The 20,341-nt window shown below is 31.6% G+C and overlaps 1 protein-coding gene across 1 annotated transcript; it reads left to right on the top strand.

Annotated features, from left to right (window-relative positions):
- The first annotated feature begins 2,123 nt into the window (after positions 1–2,123).
- Positions 2,124–8,055, top strand: LOC132755578 (scavenger receptor class F member 2-like). The gene is made up of 4 exons (XM_060746463.1): positions 2,124–2,255; positions 2,651–3,176; positions 3,834–3,972; positions 7,947–8,055. The coding sequence occupies exons 1-4, from the start codon at positions 2,124–2,126 to the stop codon at positions 8,053–8,055; spliced, it is 906 nt and encodes a 301-aa protein (XP_060602446.1).
- The last annotated feature ends 12,286 nt before the right edge of the window (positions 8,056–20,341 follow it).

Below are 20,341 nucleotides of genomic sequence, written 5' to 3'. Positions count from 1 at the left end.
AAGAATTGACATCATAGGTCAGATGTATACTTTAAAATACACCTGTATGCAAAATTTAAACAAAGTTTACCGTACGGAAATCAAGTTATGGCCACTTTTCTGAACTTAAGCTAGGATGTTATGAGGGCCCTTTTTTATGAGGACCTTTAAATAATCTGCAATAACATTCTAATGAAAAATGTTTTCCCATGAATTTTTGGTAAGAAACAAATAGTACCATTCAGCTAACAATCCACATAAGCAAAATTATGGTTTCTACTAAAAATTTATGAAATCTGTATAAAAATGTTACCCTACCCCACCCATTTTTACCACATGTCTGATCATTTTTCTACTTAGGGAGCCTAATTAAAAAAATTCTTAAAATTTACCCAAATGAGTGCCTGTTTTCAAAGTTTCCCTAAATTTTTAAAAAAGTATATTGATTGATCTTGTAAAATATGAAATACTTTTACCGTCTAGTTTTGATTATATTACACTTTGAAAATATCAGGTACCATATTTATTACTAGATTTAGCATAATTTAGCCAACAAATACCTATATAAATTAAAAATTCAAAATTAAACACTTTTTCTTTCCATATTGGACATGAGAGATACATAAATAATGTTAAAAGAAAAAAAGAAAGAAAAAAAAAAGTTGACCCCTCTGGGGATTGAACCCATGACCCTCATTTTCAATGTAGTTAACAGTTATTCTAGCCTATTTGAATAATCTTCAAAGCGGAGGTAATGCATTAGGGTGCTAATACCTTAAGCCACATCTACACCAAATACAATGATTTTCTTTCATAAAGATAATGGAGAAGTTTATACATATTATTTAAACGTATTTCGATATGATGTAGATAACATATAGGTATATGCTGACAAAGTTAAAAGTGTAAAAACAATTCAACAGCACGAATAATATTCCTTTTAAGCGTTGAAATTTTGAACGTTATTTTTATAAAATAAGATAAAATGATAACAAAAAATAAGTATAGAAGAAAAAGGGAAAAAAAGTATAAAATAACATGATAATTATGGACCAAGCAATGACAATCTATGGAAACGAATCCAACCCGATATATGACACCAATTAAGAACTGATGTTATAATATTTTAACATTATATTATAATTTATTCATATTTAAATTATGATTGAAATAAAGTTCATAAATGAACATTGAAGTTTAGAATAAACCTCAATGTTTATTATAAAAAGTTATTTTTACATTATCATTTAATGGAATATATTTCTGATTAAAAATCTACTTCGTTTATAGAAATATCCCCTTGAAATAGTTAAACATATCAAAGTTTACATAATATGATATTCCACGTACATGAAATATGATTTTTTTAATATTTATCTTAGATTTTGTGTGCTGCCTAATACGATTTATGTTTTGCATTATATTTATTAGAATGGTTTAACCACTACTGTGTTTTTCAATCTGAGACCTCAACATTTAATTTAATTTCTGTGTTTCGCGACTTTTAAGGTTTATATATTTTATTGCTTGAAACATTTTTGAATTTATAGAAAATAAATTACAGATTAATGTATAATATATATGAATATGTGTTAAAAATACCAGTGAATGTAATGTTTTTGAAAGTAATATGCTGATTAAGTGACTCAAAATGTAATAAAACTTCTATTTTAATTCAATGTAAATAATTTTTATGTATATGGTACTACTTTAATGTGTCTTTTCGTTCATTTTTGAAATATTATTTTCAACTACTTCCAGAATGGAACCAAAGTTGTATTACACATGACAATAGCTGCAGTGTATGCTGTGCTAGTTCAATGTGTCATGAAATGTATGTTTTTTCCAATGCATGTGTAGATGGATGTATTGATAGTCATAGAGGTGTTCGATGTTATGAGCTTTGTAATTTTATATGCAAAACTTGTGATAATGCTACAAGTTAGTGCGATTCATGCTTTGACGGATTTTACCTAGGAATTAATCGCGATTGCAAGTCTATGTGTCCTTCTAACTGTAAAACATGTACTTCTGATACCCGTTGTCTAACTTGTAAAGAAGGATTTACCAATAAAGACGGATACTTTGATTGTAGATATTCAAATTGTCCTGAAAATTGTCATTGCAATTCCTCGGCATGTGTAATGTGCAAAGATGGGTATTTTGACACAAGAGGATCATGCCTGAACAAATGCCCGGATAATTGCTTTAATTGTTCAACAAATACAGATTGTTATTCATGTAAAGATGGATTTTATAGTAGTGGTAACCAGAATGTATGTTCAAATACATGCTTAAATGATTGTATAAGCTGCTCCTCGTACGATAAATGTTTGAACTGTAATTCTGGAAAGTTTGGTCGTCAATGTCAAAATAATTGTTCAATTGGCTGCAAAGATAATGTTTGTTCCATTGAAACTGGAAAATGTAGTTGTTTACTTAACTTTGATGGTGAAACATGTTCAGACTGTGTACCTGGTTATTATGGAGACTTTTGCGACCAGGAATGTCCCGATAATTGTAAAAGCAATAAGTGTGGAAGAACTTTCGGAAACTGTATAGAAGGATGTAAATCAGATACAATGTCTGGCAAGTACTGTGAAAACTGTGTTGTTGGCAAATATGACTTTTTTGTGTGAACAATTGCTCGAAAAATTGTTTAAATGGAAAGTGTAAAAAGGATGACGGTACATGTCCCGAGGGTTGTAAGGATGGTTTCAAAGGGTCATTTTGTTTGGAATGCGTTCAGGGTAAATATGGAGAAGAATGTAAAAGTGATTGTCCAGATACTTGTAAAGGCAACAGATGTGAGAAACAGTCTGGGCATTGTTTTGAATGTAAGGACAATTTTGACGGAATGATTTGTGATACCTGTGAACCTGGCTTTTATGGCTCATATTGTGAGCTGAACTGTTCCCCTAATTGTATGAATATTTCCTGCTATAAAGATTCTGGGAAGTGTAAAGAGGGATGTAAGAATGACCACTCTGGAGATTTGTGTTGTATACACAGCTATAATTGTTTATATTGCAAAAATAACACAGCTTGTCGTGAATGCGAATCTGGGTTCTTTGGTCAATCCTGTAAACAGACATGCAGCGATCTTTGTATCAACAATGTCTGTGAATTTAATACTGGTATTTGCACAAAAGGATGCATAGCTGTTTTAGATAATCCAATTTGTACTGAAAGTAAAGGTAAATACTCATATTATACCAGCACTAAAATTTGAGATTTGTGTTTTGTGCATATCTAATGTTTAAAAACATAATATATTAGTAGTTTATGTCAAACCAAGACAATAGGGTGCCTTACCCACGTGACCATAAGACAAGGTGTGCGGTAGAAAATGATAAAAATAACACATATTCAGGTCGGAATAACGTACATATCCCTTAAACTAGACGGAGTTCTTTTAAATATAGTACATTACCCCTACACAGGAAACAATTGCATCTCCTGTAACCTGCCTTATAATAAGTCATTTTTGATTTCTGTAACCGTTTTCTAATTGTTTTAGTTTATTAATCAGTGCATATTGTTTAAACATTTTCACCGGTTGAATTACTCGAAGTTGGGAAAAAATATTACAGAAAATGGGGAGATAGTTAACACAATTTTAGATATAGTCGGTTGAAGGAAATCCATGCATTTTTATAAAACGGCAGTAAGTATTATGAAAGAATAACAATATTTGTATGATTGCAATTTGCATTTACATATTATGAATGTAAAGTTATGATCATTTTATTAATGATACTGCTTAAAAATTAGAAGGGAGAAACAAAAAAAATCACGATTGATCTTGAATTTATTTAAAGTGTTCATAATCTACAACATTCAATTCATTTTAGAACAAGCAAACGTTGATTACAAAGATGGTTCAAAGGGTACTTTATTTGCCGTGTTTGCAACTCTTTTTGCTATTACAACTGTTGCATTATGTGTGTTGATATCGAGTATGGTTGTAAGGAAACTCTTTACAGCAAAAAGGTAAAATCAACATAGATCAAAGTTTATATCACTCACAGTGAGTGTGATATAAATCGTTGCGTTTTGTTCTTCATAGTATGTTTCTCGATGCAAATAGTATTATTCCACTGAAATAATTATGAATTACTTTAAGCTTAACATACATTTGTAATCACAGCGTTTGCGAAGCGCTTCATTGAAAATAGTCAAAGACTGCTGCATTTTACAGAACACGCACAAAGTAAAAAAAGTTTCTCGTTAATTTGCCTTATTTCTCACATCGAAATCAGCAATATACAAATTGCATATTTATCACCTCTCAGTGCAATATTTTTTTAATCTTTACCCCCAAACAAAAATAAAATGTTTTTGTGACCTGCACTCAACATATATATAACTGAATTTCAGGAGAAATGAGGGAACTATGGTGCAGATATGTCTTTAGAACGCAACACCCGAAATGCAGAATATCTCAAATAATTGTAAGTATGAATACTTCATTGAATAATGGATTGATGCATTGAACTAAAAAAGATGCAATCTGAAAAAATATCCGAGATAAGTTCACATGAATTTAATGGAAAGTTTTGTATTTCAATAACAATACATTAAAAATGGACTTCAAGAAAATCAATGAAACATATTGGAATAATTAACATAGATATTCGGTTAATAAACTAAAATTGGATCCATAAAACATGGATTCCACCACACGATACATTTAACGGTACACGTGATAGTATTAAAATATGTCATTTTTTCTAGGTAAGGGACCAACACATTGATACCCTTCAAAGAATAAAGAAAAATTACAAAGAAACGTTTTACATGATAACAAACATTCTTAGAGTTTCGCCGCACTAGCATTTACACGTTCTTGCATATCAGACAAGCATATCGACTGTTAACACCGGTGCTAGAAAAACCTGTGTTACAACCCACCTGTGTAAGACAAGTCAATTGCTTTAACCCATTACGCGATATACACGCCTTAAAACGCCTTTTTCACCCCCCTTTTTGTTGTCTCAAATGGTGAAAAAATGCCTTATTCAGGCCCCCAACACTTGTTTTTGTTTGAGAAATGTTGTTAAAAAAGTGACCACTTTTTCGGTGCGGCCCCCAACCAAAAGATACATCAGGGGGTTGCCAGAAGGGGGATGTGCCCCCTTCTGTTTGGGGGGGTTTGAAAGGGGGCGGAGTCCCCCTCATCGCCAAGAAAATTTTGGACTTGTGAGAGGCTATAAATGACCCCAGATAGATCATAAGGTAACGTGTAACCAACGCTGAAAAGCATTTGACTCTATCTCAATCCATTGAGAAGTTGCAGCACTTTGAAATCAATTTTGATGGAAAAAATATCTTACCGTTGATGTTTTTTATAATTATATTGACATTCTTAAAGTGAATATAAATCTTTGAAAAATAATCAATATTTTCAGATAAAGATACTGCTGAATGCGGAAAATATGTGAACATGCAACTTTAATGCTTTACCGGAAAATATACAACATGCTGACATCTTTAAAGAAGAAATATAATTGTACATGAAGGATACATGAAGATTTGACATTGATTTCTTTTTTTTTGTATTTTGATATATATAACTTCAAAAAAGAATTAGTTTACGTGGATACAAACATTTAATATAAACCGTATATAACAGTTTACTGCTTCCGATTAACTAACTTTAAAGAAACATTATTATCATCCTAGGAAATAAATTAAACGAACAAAAAAGCTTTCTTTCTTCCTTGAGTTTGGGTTTATCTATATAGATTTGTTTTTGTTTGGTAAATTTTATTGATTTAACTATTATTTCTAAAGTCTGTATTTACTTTCCATTTATTTCTTATTGTATCTGTTATATTTCCTGTAATAACATGAATCACCATATCTATTTATGAGAAAGATGATATACAGCAAATATTCTGAATGACTTGGTTAAATCCAATTTTCTACTGTATACACAATGACACAAATTGAATGAACAATTTTATTTCACCTTTAAGGTATTACCATCCTAATGCATTTCCTCCCCGCTTTAAAGAGTATTCAAATAGGCTAGAACTACTGTAAACTCCATTGAAACTTAGGGTCGTGGTTTCATACACCAGAATGTTTCTTTTCTTTTTTTCTTTAAACATTATGTATGTATCTCTCATATCCCTTTTGGAAAAAATGTTAAATTTTAATTATGTAATTAACAAAGGTATTTATTGGATAAACTAAACCAATATACATTTGAGAAAATTTAGGAAAACTTAGAACAGCCCCTCACTTTGGTTAATTATAGGGATGTTTTTGATAAGGCTCTTCAAGTTGAAAAAATGGTCAAATGCGTGTTAAAAATGGGTGGGGTAGGGACACATTTTAATACGTATTTCATTATTTTGAGTAGAAACAATCATTTTGCTTGTGTGGATTGTTAGTTGAATGTTATTGTTTGTTTTTAACAATAATTAATCGGAAAACAGTTTTCATAAGGATGATATTATAGATTACATTAAGGTTTCATCATTTCTAAAAAAATGCCCTTCTTACATCCAAGCTGAAGTTCAAAAAATGACCATAACTCGTTTACCGTCGGTAAAGTTTGTTTAAATTTTGCATGCAGATATCCTTAAAGGCACATATCTGACCTATGTTGTAAAATTATCTAATTCCTTATAGTGTCCGTAGGGTGGTCATACCTTTAGAAGTAGTTCATTAATTTATCTATTTAAGACTAGTCAAATTATTCTATTAATAACAAACAAGAGAAGTCTCTTCATTATGCTGGTACTTTGAAAATAGTTTTATTGCACATGATAGATTGAAATTCACATTGGCACGTTCAAGGAAACATTCATTTCAGTTATTTAGAATTTTGCCAACCATTGTAACTGAAACAGATGCGATGATAATCCAACTGATGTTGCTTGAATAACAAGATACGATCAACAATATATCTGTTCTATACATAGAGTAAGATCAACATATATATACTAGGCAAAACTTTTCACTAACTTTTGTATATAATTATCATTTATTTATATAGTAATATAAATAAATAAATTATCTAATGCTTAAATGTCACGTTATCATTTCATGACAAGCTGCATTATTAAATTTTATCAAAAACGTAATATTACATTTTCCATGTGGGATATTGAATGTCACATTTTTGGAAATTTGGAAAGAACGTCGTCTCCTGTAAAAAGGTAAGAATGTGTTACTCCAGTTTGTCCAATTCCACATATAAGAACAGCAACTTGATCATGAAGGTTAGGAGAGTTAGAGATGGTGATTTATCGAGACAAGGAAATATATAAAAAGTTTGTTAAATACAGCTTTGTTCCAATTTCTATTCAGAAAAAATAAGTTTGCTAATTTGGGGTTTTAAATCACTTTTTGTTATCGATTATTTGCTATTTCGAGGGTTTTAATCACTTTTTGGTTTCGATAATTCTACTTTTTTGAGAATTTGTGTATTCTTTATCCAAAGCGTCTCCTTTTCCATTTTCTGGTATTCCTACGTGGCTAAGGATCCATCATTATTTGTCTGACTTAGTTTTTTTAAAAATCATGAAATTGCATGAGGTGTTTTAAATCATTAATCGGAGAATGAGTCTGAAAAAATCCTTTCGAGGCATCTATGTTAATTTGAATAATATTTATGTTCTCTTTGAATTTTGAAAAAGATCTTTGAACACTTCGGAGAAGTGGATGATAATTTTTTAACATTGAAAACTAACGTTAATTTCTGGAGATTTGCAAGTCTTTTAGCTTATGTTATAAATGTACTCTTCTTACACAGATTTATTCTGGGTGCATCAGATACTATCTTGCAAACTTTGCAAATTAAATGGCACACGCGCTCTAATATAGTAAGCTCACGAAGCATGCAATGTTGTAAGGGACAGGAACAGTCAATGTCACCTCTATCAAAGGCAAAACAAGTCATGAGGAGCCATTGTCAGAACATATAAATAAATCTAGGACTACATGTACTCTAGGCCAGAGAAAGAAAAGGAAACCGGCATCCTCATATTCTTCCTTAACCGTGTCGTAGGTTCAGCTCAGACAGCCCCGACTCAGTTGAAGAACAAAGGAAATTTCTCGTAACCGATCCTGCCACATTTCATTTTAATTTTGCCGTTTTGGCCGTTCTTTAGGAATTAAGTTTTTCTGATATATCCATAGGCTATACTGGTGATGTCAAGCTACCGTCCACATACCCTTGAACTGGCTTAAGCAGTATTCCACTTTGAGCATGGTATTGTAAAATTTAGAAATATTAAAATGTTCCTTCTTTTACTGCAATTTGTTATAACATTGTTATTTATAAATAGATTGACTTCATATTAAGATACAACATTTTTTTGAACACGTCCTTTATGAATATCAAACTAAAATTGACCTTGGCTAATTTATGACATTGACCTTGAAGGTTAAATTATTGAATTTTCACTGGTTTGGCTATAACTGATTGTAATTAATAAAAAAACCTTTACGACTTTGTGGGCACGACCATCTAAAATGTGACCTAACCATGACCTTGAACTTTAAATGACCTTAAGTCATTTCAAGGTCAAATCATTGAATTTTGCTTGTTGACACATATGGAGAAATCAGTTTTGTATGGCAACATAAAATAACCAACTACCGGTTTTTCATGGCATTATGAATTTTGTCCAATTTCAATTTATCAAAATGATAACTGTTTTTATACAAGGTAAGGTAAGAGACCACTTGAGAAAGCTACACAAGAAAGACTGGAAAGACGCTGAATGACATCTGCTGTGTTATTGCGAAGTAAAAGGCATCAAAGAAGAAAGAAAGATACGGATAAAATATAAAAATATTTAACTTTATTGAAGGGAAATTAAGAAGCTGTACACAATAATATACTTTAGGGAATTCTCTTATTATTTTATAAATGTACATAATATTATAATATATACGATTGTAATGAAGTTTTACATATATATTTTTTAGATACACGTTACCGCTCGTGGCTGAGGGGTTGCCATAAAGGTATTAGAAATGCAGCTTCCTTTTTTTTTTGATATTTTGTGATTTAGTAGTGCAAAGTCGAACATTTTTTGTGCAATCTTAAAAGTGATTTAAAACGGATTATTTGTGAAATTACGGAATAAAAGTTATACTGGAATTATCATGAAGGTACCAGCTTTCTATATATGAAATCATTAGAACTGTAGACTTTAAAGTTATTGGTAAACGGGTAGCGATCTAATTTTTTCATTCGGTCATAAAGTGACTCCATATTGGCTGGACAAATACACGATAAGATCACGCACGGCTGGTTTTGATATTTATATACATGTACATTTGTATTAGCGTACGTATCTGTTCGCTGTCAAATTTTTAAAACTACGGAAGCGCATCAGAGTCATAATGAACATTGATATCAATCTGTATCGTGCAAGGATTGGTTTATTCGGTCCAGGACGAGGATATAAACAGCGTAAGACAATGGGTGTATATAAACGGTTCACCAGTGGTACTGACATTCATTTAAGAGTGTTTCTTATGGGATTTTATGCGATAACAATTATTTTGGCAGGAACTTTTATTACCAAAAATCTCTTGAATAGCGCAACGATAATGATAACAGATAATTGTTTTCCAAAAACTATCAATGCACATAATCTAGGTGAAACACTTTCGTCACCTTTATATACCTGCTATTGTGCAAGATTGTTGGAATTGTCTGCTGATGTTGAAACCAATCCTGGTCCTGCTACAAACGATGAATTGTTGGCTGAACTTAAAAGTATGAAAACTATGCTAATCGAAGAAATACGGGCAGTCAAAACGGATGTTGCTGGTGTTAAAAATGATGTTTCGTTATTAAAACGCGATATAGCCGAAATAAGATCTGATGTAACTAAAGTGTCTAAAGAACAGAAAATAAATGAAATACGGGTTGGAAAATGTGAAAAGGATGTCGTAAAGTTGCAAGATTTAAGTGAAAATTTGAGGATTGATACCGATTTTATAGATGGTCGATGTAACAGATATGAAGATAATATTTCAAAGCTTGAAAGTTACCTTGACTTTTAAGAACGATATGCGAATCGCGAAAAAATGAGAATTTTTGGGATTAAAATAGACCCTGAGAGTAATTTGACAAGCCGTGAAAAATTGTTATTGACAATGTGCTCAAAGTTACGAATGATAAGATTTTTGGTCAACTTACCAGCGATAGCACACCACTTACAATAGTCCATTTCCGGTTTGAGGATGACAAGGCTCATGTCTATGCCGGTCGATGTCGATTGCGTGACAAAGGTATTCGCGTTGGTGATGACCTAACAGCACGTCAACGTAGGCGCTTGAAGGAGCTAAAGGAAAAGGGTCGTCACGGGTATTTCTATCGGGGCCAGCTAGTTGAATTGCAACCTAAGCAACAACACGGTGATGATACTCGTGTAAAATTTACAAATGGGGTATCTTATAATGAATCTCAGCGATCTGATGGTGTGATTGTTAATCCCTCACATTATCCGAATACAGGTGGTGTAGATGATATGGAGGTGGTTACTTCTGATGATGGGAAGTCTGTAATTAATTTAGAAATTTTCGCATAGGATGGAGGTCAAAGCCCAACACGAAGTAATGACTATATAAACTTAATTTCATGGAATGTCGAAGGTTTGAAATCGAAATTGTTTTATTCTGATATTTCTGACTTTTTATCACAATATGATATCATTAGTTTGCAAGAGACATGGGATGATGACTATAGTTATTGTGATAAATACTTCCCAGATTTTTCATCTTTTTATTTGTCTGCAAAATTGTCTACCTGCGGTGGAAGAAATATGAGTGGGGTACTTGTGCTGGTTAGAAACTGTTATACAAAGTTTGTTAAGCGCGTTTGTGATGAGTTTAGCTATGGTGTTATATTACTGATAAGTAAAAGTTTGTTTAATATAGAAAATGATGTTTTATATGTTTCACTGTATCTTCCACCAGAACATTCACCGTTCTATACTGACAATATAGTTTCCGGTTTAAAACAATTAGAAGATGTTATTATAAGAAACAATTTCTTAAATACTAATCTGATGCTAAATGGAGATTTCAATGCTAGAACAGGTACTTTATGTTATTTTATTATTGGTACGCACAATATTCCAGAACTTGATGAATTTAACGATATTGTTGATGGTGATATTGGTACTTTTGGAGCCTCAAATGATACTAAAATTAATAAGTTTGGGAGAGAGTTAATAGATTTTTGTAAAGTGTTTTCTTGTTATATCGTTAACGGAAAATTTGGCAGAAGTACTGGTAGTGATGGTTATACTTTTGTAAATCAAAATGGATGCAGTACAATAGATTACTATATTCTCACAAAAAGTTTGATGGATCGTGTAAAAAATTTTGAAATCAAATCAAATACAGAAAGTTGTCATTTTCCACTGTCTTTATCAATGATTACGTCACAAAAGCAAAGCAGGGATAAACATGTGGTATCCGACTGTGTGTATTATGATTTAAATAGTGGCAATTGCGAAGAATACCGCAGGAATTTATCTGAAAATATTTTACAGGGTAATTTCCAGTCGGTTGACAATATGTTAAATAATGACAATTGTGATATTAATGATATTATACAAGAATTTGAAATGTCAATAAATAAAAGTTGTACTGAGTTTAAAAAAATAAGAAAAAAATATAGAGTGAGAAAAAATGCATGGTTTGATTCAAATTGTAGAGAAGCAAAACGAAAATCGCAAATATTGCTTAAAAAGTTTAGAAAAAGAAAATGTAATGAAACATTAAAAGTTTATTTAGAAAGTAAACGATATTATAGAAATTTATGTAAACATAAACATTGGTTATATACTAAAAAGTATTTATCTAAAGTAGACTCATGTGTTCATGACCCGCGTAGATTTTGGCGGGAAATAAAAAGTGTACTTATTAAATCTAAAACTGAATCTAACATATCATTAGATGACTGGTATAATCATTTTAGAGATTTGTTTTCTAATACTAATACAAATCAGCATAGTGAAACCGGCTCAGAAGATGTAGATTTAAACACACATTTTGATATAATTGAGCAGTTGATATTTAATTCTGATATCTCTGATGAAGAGATACTGACAAGTATCAAATCACTTCAACTTAATAAAGCATCGGGTGGTAATCTTTTGCCGCAGCAACTTGCCTACGGTATTCAATATCTATTACCGTATATTCGTAAATTATTTAATAGACTTTTTACGAAAGGTGAATTTCCAACTAGTTGGGCAACTTCAATTATTATTCCTTTACATAAGAAAGGTAGTTTAAATAATCCCAATAATTATAGGGGCATTGCACTTCTTGATGTACTTAGTAAAGTGTATATTACAATTGTTACTAAACGGCTTACTTTTTACGCTGAAGCTTTTAATAAACTTTCTGAATCCCAAGCAGGATTCAGAGCCGGATATAGTACTATTGATAACGCATTTGTATTGCAATCAATTGTCTCTAGGTATTTTAATATGAAACGTCGATTTTTATATGTAGCCTTTATAGATTTTCAGAAGGCTTTTGATTCCGTGGACCACACAATATTATACGATATTTTAAGAAGAGATGGAGTTAAGGGTAAATTGTATAATACAATTCAAAGTATATACTTTTCTGTTAAATCATGTGTACGTTCAAATGGGAATCTTTCAAATATTTTTGAATGTCCAATAGGACTCCGTCAAGGTTGTAGTTTGAGTCCAATTTTGTTTGCTTTGTTTATTAATGAATTGTATATTTTAATGGTGGAAAATGATATCAGAGGTATCCAACTTGTTCCTGATATTGTTGAAGTATTTTTACTTATGTTTGCTGATGATATAGCATTACTTTCAGATACTATTGTCGGTCTACAAAAACAACTAAACTTGTTACAACAATTTTGCATTAGTAGTAAACTTGTAGTTAATATTGAAAAAACTAAAGTACTTGTATTTAAAAGAGGTGGTCAGTTATCTAGAAGAGAAAAATGGCAGTATAATGGTAACCAATTAGAAATTGTTAGTGGTTTCACATATGTTGGAATATATTTTAGTAACAGATTATCTTTGTACAAAATGGCTGAGGCTATGGCCACCAAAGCGAAAAAAGTACTTTTGTATATTCTCAGTTCATTTCAACATATTTCTTGTTTACCACATAAAACATTTTTTAAGATTTTTGATTGTAAAGTAGCATCCATAATGTTATATGGATCAGAATTGTGGGGTCTTAAAGACAATAAATGTATAGAAACTGTACAATTATATGCTTGTAAACGTTTTTTGAATGTCAATGTGTCTGCTTGTAATGACGATATTCTTGGCGATCTAGGTAGATACCCAATGTATATATTTGCTGCAAAACGTTGTATTAGATTTTGGTTGAGACTTATAAATCTCCCTAGATATAGATATACACGCTTATGTTATGAAATGCTGATGTATTATGACAGTATTGGATACAAAAATTGGGTGACTGATATACGATTAAACCTATATAAAAATGGATTTGGATACGTATGGGAGGCACAGGTTGTAGCCAATCCTAAATTATTTATAGTGCAATATGAACAGCGTCTAAAAGACCAGTTTGTGCAAAATTGGCAATTAAAGTGTCTAGAAAATGTAAAATTAAATCATTATGTTATGTTTAAGACTACCTTTAAAAGTGAAAAATATATTTCTGTTATAGATATTGACAAATATAGAAAATGTTTTGCTAGTTTTAGAAGCTCTTCACATTGTTTAATGGTTGAAAAGGGTAGACATTTTAATATTGATAGAGAACATCGTGATTGTATGTATTGTGAATCAATGTTAGAGGACGAATATCACTTTCTTATTGTGTGTTCTTTATATGCAAATTTACGTTCTTACTATATACCATTGTATTATTATTATCAACATCCGAATGTTCAAAAGTTCTACTCTTTGATGGCAACTGAAGACGAGTCATTGATACGTAATGTTGCTATGTATATTTATTATGCAATGAAAGAAAGGGATAATTTTCTTAAATGTTTTGAATAATTTATATTCAGATTGTATTTTATAATTGTATTAGAAATTCGTATTGCCAATTTGTATTTTATATTGTATACACTGTGTATGGGCCGGAGGCCTCTTGTACAATAAAGATATTGAATTGAATTACAAGGTAAGGTAAGAGACCACTTGAGAAAGCTACACAAGAAAGACTGGAAAGACGCTGAATGACATCTGCTGTGTTATTGCGAAGTAAAAGGCATCAAAGAAGAAAGAAAGATACGGATAAAATATAAAAATATTTAACTTTATTGAAGGGAAATTAAGAAGCTGTACACAATAATATACTTTAGGGAATTCTCTTATTATTTTATAAATGTACATAATATTATAATATATACGATTGTAATGAAGTTTTACATATATATTTTTTAGATACACGTTACCGCTCGTGGCTGAGGGGTTGCCATAAAGGTATTAGAAATGCAGCTTCCTTTTTTCCCTGTGTGATTGTTAGAGGCGACCAAAAGGGTTTGAATAACTGGAGTCTATGAATTTCGTAGCTCTAGCAGGCGATGTTGGTCCGACCCCTGGCGTTGCTTCCAGTTTGTAACACCCTGTGTTAGCCAAAATCATCTTTACTGTATCGGCGCCATATGACATGAATTGTGTTGGTGGGCCATCAAACCGAACAAAACAAAATACACATATCAATATAGCCAATTTTTTGGTGTAAACCATAAATTTTTGAATGAATCCTACATGTTATCCGGTACAGTAGCAAATGATTGAACAAACAGAAGACATATCATTGTATCATGTAAAATCTATTTGCTTGTTTGACTGTTTTTACACCAACATTAATTCATTAGGTTTGGTCATTTATCAACTAAACCAGCGTCCATTAATAACGTATTTCTCTACAAATAATCGTCGACTTATCAAAGATGCTTTCTGTATCAGCGGTTAGAGATAATTGATCATTGTTTGAAAAATCATTGTTTCGCCCTAGTATCGAATTAGTTACTCATGGATCATAAATCTAATGCCGTCCCTTATAAGCTAAGTGGGCGCATACAGGCGTATAAAGCGTTATATATACGAATTAAATTACTGACTGCATAAAAGATATAATTGTCAAATATATAATAGTTACAATGCCTTGTGCATCAACTGCATCATGATTGTTTCTTTATTCATAAAAGTTAAGGGGTTAGTACATGCCCCCACTCAGCTTTGTCTTTGTAATCTCTCAGTAACTTTCAACATTGTGACAAAAATGTGACATCGTCGTCTCATTTTACTGTCATGTTTGAATAGACTCCAAAATGTACAGGACAAAGCAATGCGCGAAATTATACCGGCTCTATGTTGCCCTATTGTTTTCCATTCTGAGCTAGAACGAAGGTTGTACGCCGGAAACTGTACTAATATTGTTTAATGAAGACACAAAATTTGTTTTCGAAGACATTTTATTTTTTATTGTATCATAATACATTTTAAATAAGTGTGATCTAAATACCGGGAATGTGTTTCAGTTCTTTAGTCTGCAATCGTTACTTTATTTAGGCTTAATTGTAAATTGGATTTTTATGGGTCCACGAGGAAATTGTCAAAAAATAATTAATGAATGAGACACGCACCTGCTGGTTTTAAAACGGTTAACTTTACTTGAGAGGGCAGGGTCAGGGTCTGAACCATAAATTTAATCGTTTGTTGAACTTCCTCATTACTGATGTGTTTTTCGTTAATGTATCACTACCCCTGCCTCAGTAAACAGATTTAAAAATCGGAAAAAAACACAGAATAGTTCTAAATAAGTGATACATTGCTAAAGATATAGTGATCATTGTTTAAAGGAAATTAAATTCACGAAGATGAATAGATGTTGGACAACGGTATGTTTTAGTAAAAATTTATTTATCTAAAATTTCTAGTTTACGTTAAGTATGTTATAATGCATAACTTATATTGCATATACTGTTCATATGAATTTTGTAGCAATATTTATTTGAACTGTTAAACATCCTATGACAAACGATAAGCATGTGATATTTTGTGAAAATAAGTATATGTAGAACTTTATTATTCAATCACATATTTTAGTCATACTTAAACAAAAGCGACATATCGAATTTGTAATTTGACATTGAACTTTAATATACAAGTTGATAACATTGCCATATCTTCGTGTTTAATGGATTTGATTTATTCTAGGACAGAAGAGCATTTATGATTATAAATTAAAACGTGGCCTTGACCTTTCAATAACTTTAACCATTGAATGAAATTGAATTTTATTTGTTCCAAGAGAATTTTGTTCTGTCGGAGTTCTCTTTACTATGATATTCTCCTCTGATGTGTTTGACTACAGAAATAAAAAAGTCTAGCTCGGTCCCCGTTAGTCGTGACTGATGCATATAAAATGTATTCGTTCAAAAAAAAGTTATACCCTGTTCATGTTGAACAATGTTTTTACTTCAATCGTTTTGCTTATGTATCAAACAGTTGTCGTTTTATGCACTGCGAAAAATATACTGATATACGGGAATATACGGTCCCGTATTTTTGACATATACGGGCGTGTACGGGATGTATTCGTCGAATATACGGACCAAGTATACGAGTCCGTATAGGGAACACCGGGTATACGGGAAGTCCGTATATGCATCAGGCATATACGGAATTCCGTATTTGCCCCATATACATGTATATTAAGTATACGGAGAATAAAATCCCGTATACGGATTATATTAAGGTTGCTATCCCTAGTATACTATAAATATACCAAGGAAATACGGGACCGTATTTTCTACATATACAGAGGATATACGGACTCGTATTTTCTACGTATACAGAGGATATACGGAACCGTATATTCTACATATACAGAGGATATACGGACTCGTATTTTCCACATATACAGATGATATACGGAATCGTATTTTTTCTACATATACAGAAGATATACGGAATGGTATTTTCTACATATATAGGGGATATACGGAATCGTATTTTCAATATATACAGGGGATATACGGAATTGCATTTTTAGTTGTCCACAGGGAATACAGAACTGTATTTTCTTGATAAAAGAAGATACAGATAATATCAAAAGCATGCATTTACATTTAAGTGACACGTATACATGACCAAAATGCAGACTTGTACTTTATTACACATTTTGAATGGGAACTGTAAAGTCATATGCTTAAGAACTTTATGTTCACAATTGGAGTACATGTATTTCAAATAATAAAGTAAAAACCAAATCGAGTCACTTTTCAATATTTATTACTTCATAAACATATATTCAATATGTATACATATATTAAATAAAATAAACATGTCTTCGCTACAACAGTCATATATTGTTGCAAGCCTTATTCCAGAGGGACAAATTAATGTAGCGTTGCAACGGAACGGCGATATACCGGTATGATGCGATACAGAGTCATGAAATACGTATCACAGTGGAGAAAATCCGCACTGTGATATTTTCATTAGAGATCGAGTTATACATGTACATGTTTCGATATTTTCAAGCCGTAACCTTTATGAATTGCATGTTGTTTAAATGTAGAACAAACTATACCAACTTGAAGTTCGATTCTATTTATCTTAACAATGATTTTTATGGGCCACTTGTATTACACCCATAAAATATTTTAAAGATATTCATATCATTTGTTCGTGTTAACATTCACATTTTATTTTAGGAAAATGAGTCCATAGCACAAATTGATTATTACAGAAAGTTTTAATAATAATCATTAAAACTAAAAATCCGTATTCACAGAAATTCGTCATTCAAACACAGTTCTTAAAAGCACTTAAATATATCAATCATCTATAGGAATGTTACGTAGACCAGTGTGACGGTGTCTATTTCGTGACGTAGGAAATGTTATCTCCAGATATTACAATCTTCTTCGGCATGTGTGTATCTGAAAAAGAGAGTTCAAAATCCTGTTTAAATAGTGTCGGAAATAGTTATCACAACTTTCAAAAAGACTATACACAAGCATTTTTTAAGCGTATACATATATACATTTTTTTCTAACGCAAATTTCAAAATTATTTTATATTATTGTGATAAAGATGTCATTTATAAGCAACCATTTACACAGGATTTAAATGAAATGATTAATCTATGACGGGTGATAAGTTATATGTTTTTGTTAAAAACCTTTACGAATATATTTATTTCACACCTGTAATATAAATGATAATGGTATCTTTGTTCTATGTAAAGAGTGTTTTATTGATTAAAAATATATTAATACAAAATAACATTGTATTGGGAAAAAGTGCTGACATAATCTATTTGATCGTTTTACGATGTATATTAGCATCGTTAGTAGGAGTCAATTCGTTTGAAAAAAGGCTTAAAAAGTACAGATATTTGTTACTCAGATGTAGATCCGTGTTTGCACAATGATATCCAGTTAAGTAAAAGGCGGAATACCCAGCTATACTTCTCATTTATATAAAAAACGTTAATCTTAACAAATTTGGATTATTGTTTGTTTCAATTTCAATTGTTTCAAAAACTATCTCAGCAACGAATGAATACCTTCAATAAACAATAGTGTAGATTAAGTAATAGAAAGAGCACCGAAACACGAGGCTATCTGATTTGTACGAGGGGGCGTAGCCCCCGAGTATTAATCAGATTGCCGAGTGTTTTTGGTGTTCTTTCTCTTTTGTATCATAGTCAAACATAAAAGCACGTTCCCTGTTGTCACAATATGAAACCCCGGCAAAAATGAACCAATGAACGAACATCTGAATATGACATTTCTGTCGCTTTCCCTTTATCTGCCGTCACAATATGTAAACCCCAGCAAAAATGAACCAATCAATGGGCATGCTCTGGAGTGCGGGTAACTAATACCCGCACTCCAGTTAACGCACTGTGCATGTATATGTATACGATTTAACCCTGACACATTTTCAACAGAAAGGTCTCCAAACTATGATACAATATTTTTATTAAGACTGTTTAACTAGGTAAGTTGACACTAGAATCTCTTACAGTGTGCCATCTCTAAAAATAAAGTGATTATTCTCACGAAATATAAATCAAAATATTCTCCCTTGCCTATAGCATTAATCTGATAGTATGAAATCAAATTCAGATAATAAAATATACGTATCATATGTGACAATTGCATAAAATAACATAGGAAATATTTTAGTTAATACATGCGAATGCGACTATTACGTGCGCAAGTGAAACATTTACGTACACTGTAAAAATTTACCGTAAAATTTTACGGGAAAAGTCCTGGCAGCTGGTTTCCAGGACTTGGCCCGTATATTTACGGGCTATCCGTTACATGTTTTGGCGTAAAAATACTGGTCAGGCAGTAAAATTACAGGCCTTAAACATTACGGAGGCCCAGTAAATATACGGATCAATGCTGGAGTCCAGCTGCCAAGTTGTTGGGGTAGTAATTTTCAGATATTAAGCATAATTTTATAAAAGCTTTATATCGAGTAATCAAATGACATTCTGAAAATCAATTAGATCTAAATATAACTTTTTGTTCTTTGAAAATCGAAACAAAAAATCCGTAGCGAGTAAATTCTTGTACTTATTAGGATTTTTTGTAAGACATGTTTTACCTCTTGTCACACTTAGTAAAATGGCTGCCGTGGAACGCTATCCCACAATGCAACGCAAACGAGGGTCCGATACCGTATAATAGTGTACGGGCTAAACCCGTTACGGAATACCAGTAAACGACTATAAATTTAACGGTAATTTTTTACAGTGTATCAACGCAATATGTGTCACGTGCGCACAAGTACTGTGCGTTTAGTATGATAATTAAGTGACGACGTGGTCAAGTCCACTATACAGGTGTAAAAAAGCTTTCATATTGTGTTTATTATCTTCAAACAGGCTAGCTATATAAATTTAATTATCAACAAATTAACTCTCAGCGTAATGCAGTAGGTAAGGTTGTGGTAAATATCAATGCAAGACAGCTAGGCTCGGATTGCACCTTTTTCCCAAAAATATTGCTTTATAATTATCAATCAGGTATTTAAGTTTTGTATCATTTATTGTAAAGATTATAAATGCTGTGATATTTTCTATTAACTTCTCATTTTGTTTGAAATGTAGCTATATTTAGCCCTATTTAGCAAGTTGGTGCAAACTTATACGAAATGCATGATACTGTTCACAGACTGTTTCAACTATAGTTAAGTTTGCACGAAATACTCTTGCACTGCAAAAGTACCATGACTACTACATACTACACAGTATACAGGATAAAAATCACTATCATCCGTGCATGTATATCTAAATCATTAAATATCATCACAAAACTGCCTTTCTATCCCAATTCATTTTTCTAATGTAAAATTAAAAAAAA

Source organism: Ruditapes philippinarum, unplaced genomic scaffold, assembly GCF_026571515.1.
Source record: "Ruditapes philippinarum isolate M1 unplaced genomic scaffold, ASM2657151v2 ctg5851_1_1_1_1, whole genome shotgun sequence".
Lineage (NCBI taxonomy): Eukaryota > Metazoa > Mollusca > Bivalvia > Venerida > Veneridae > Ruditapes > Ruditapes philippinarum.
The sequence above is the reverse complement of the archived record's forward strand: the minus strand, read 5'-3'. Positions and strand labels throughout refer to the sequence as shown.

What these genes read in the sequence shown, in the direction of transcription:
- LOC132755578 (XM_060746463.1), top strand. Translation starts at nt 2,124, where the DNA reads ATGTGCAAAGATGGGTATTTTGACACAAGAGGATCATGCCTGAACAAA. An exon ending in AATTTGTACTGAAAGTAAAG is followed by an intron (nt 3,177 to 3,833) that starts GTAAATACTCAT and finishes AATTCATTTTAG; the next exon opens with AACAAGCAAACGTTGATTAC. An exon ending in AAACTCTTTACAGCAAAAAG is followed by an intron (nt 3,973 to 7,946) that starts GTAAAATCAACA and finishes CATGTACTCTAG; the next exon opens with GCCAGAGAAAGAAAAGGAAA.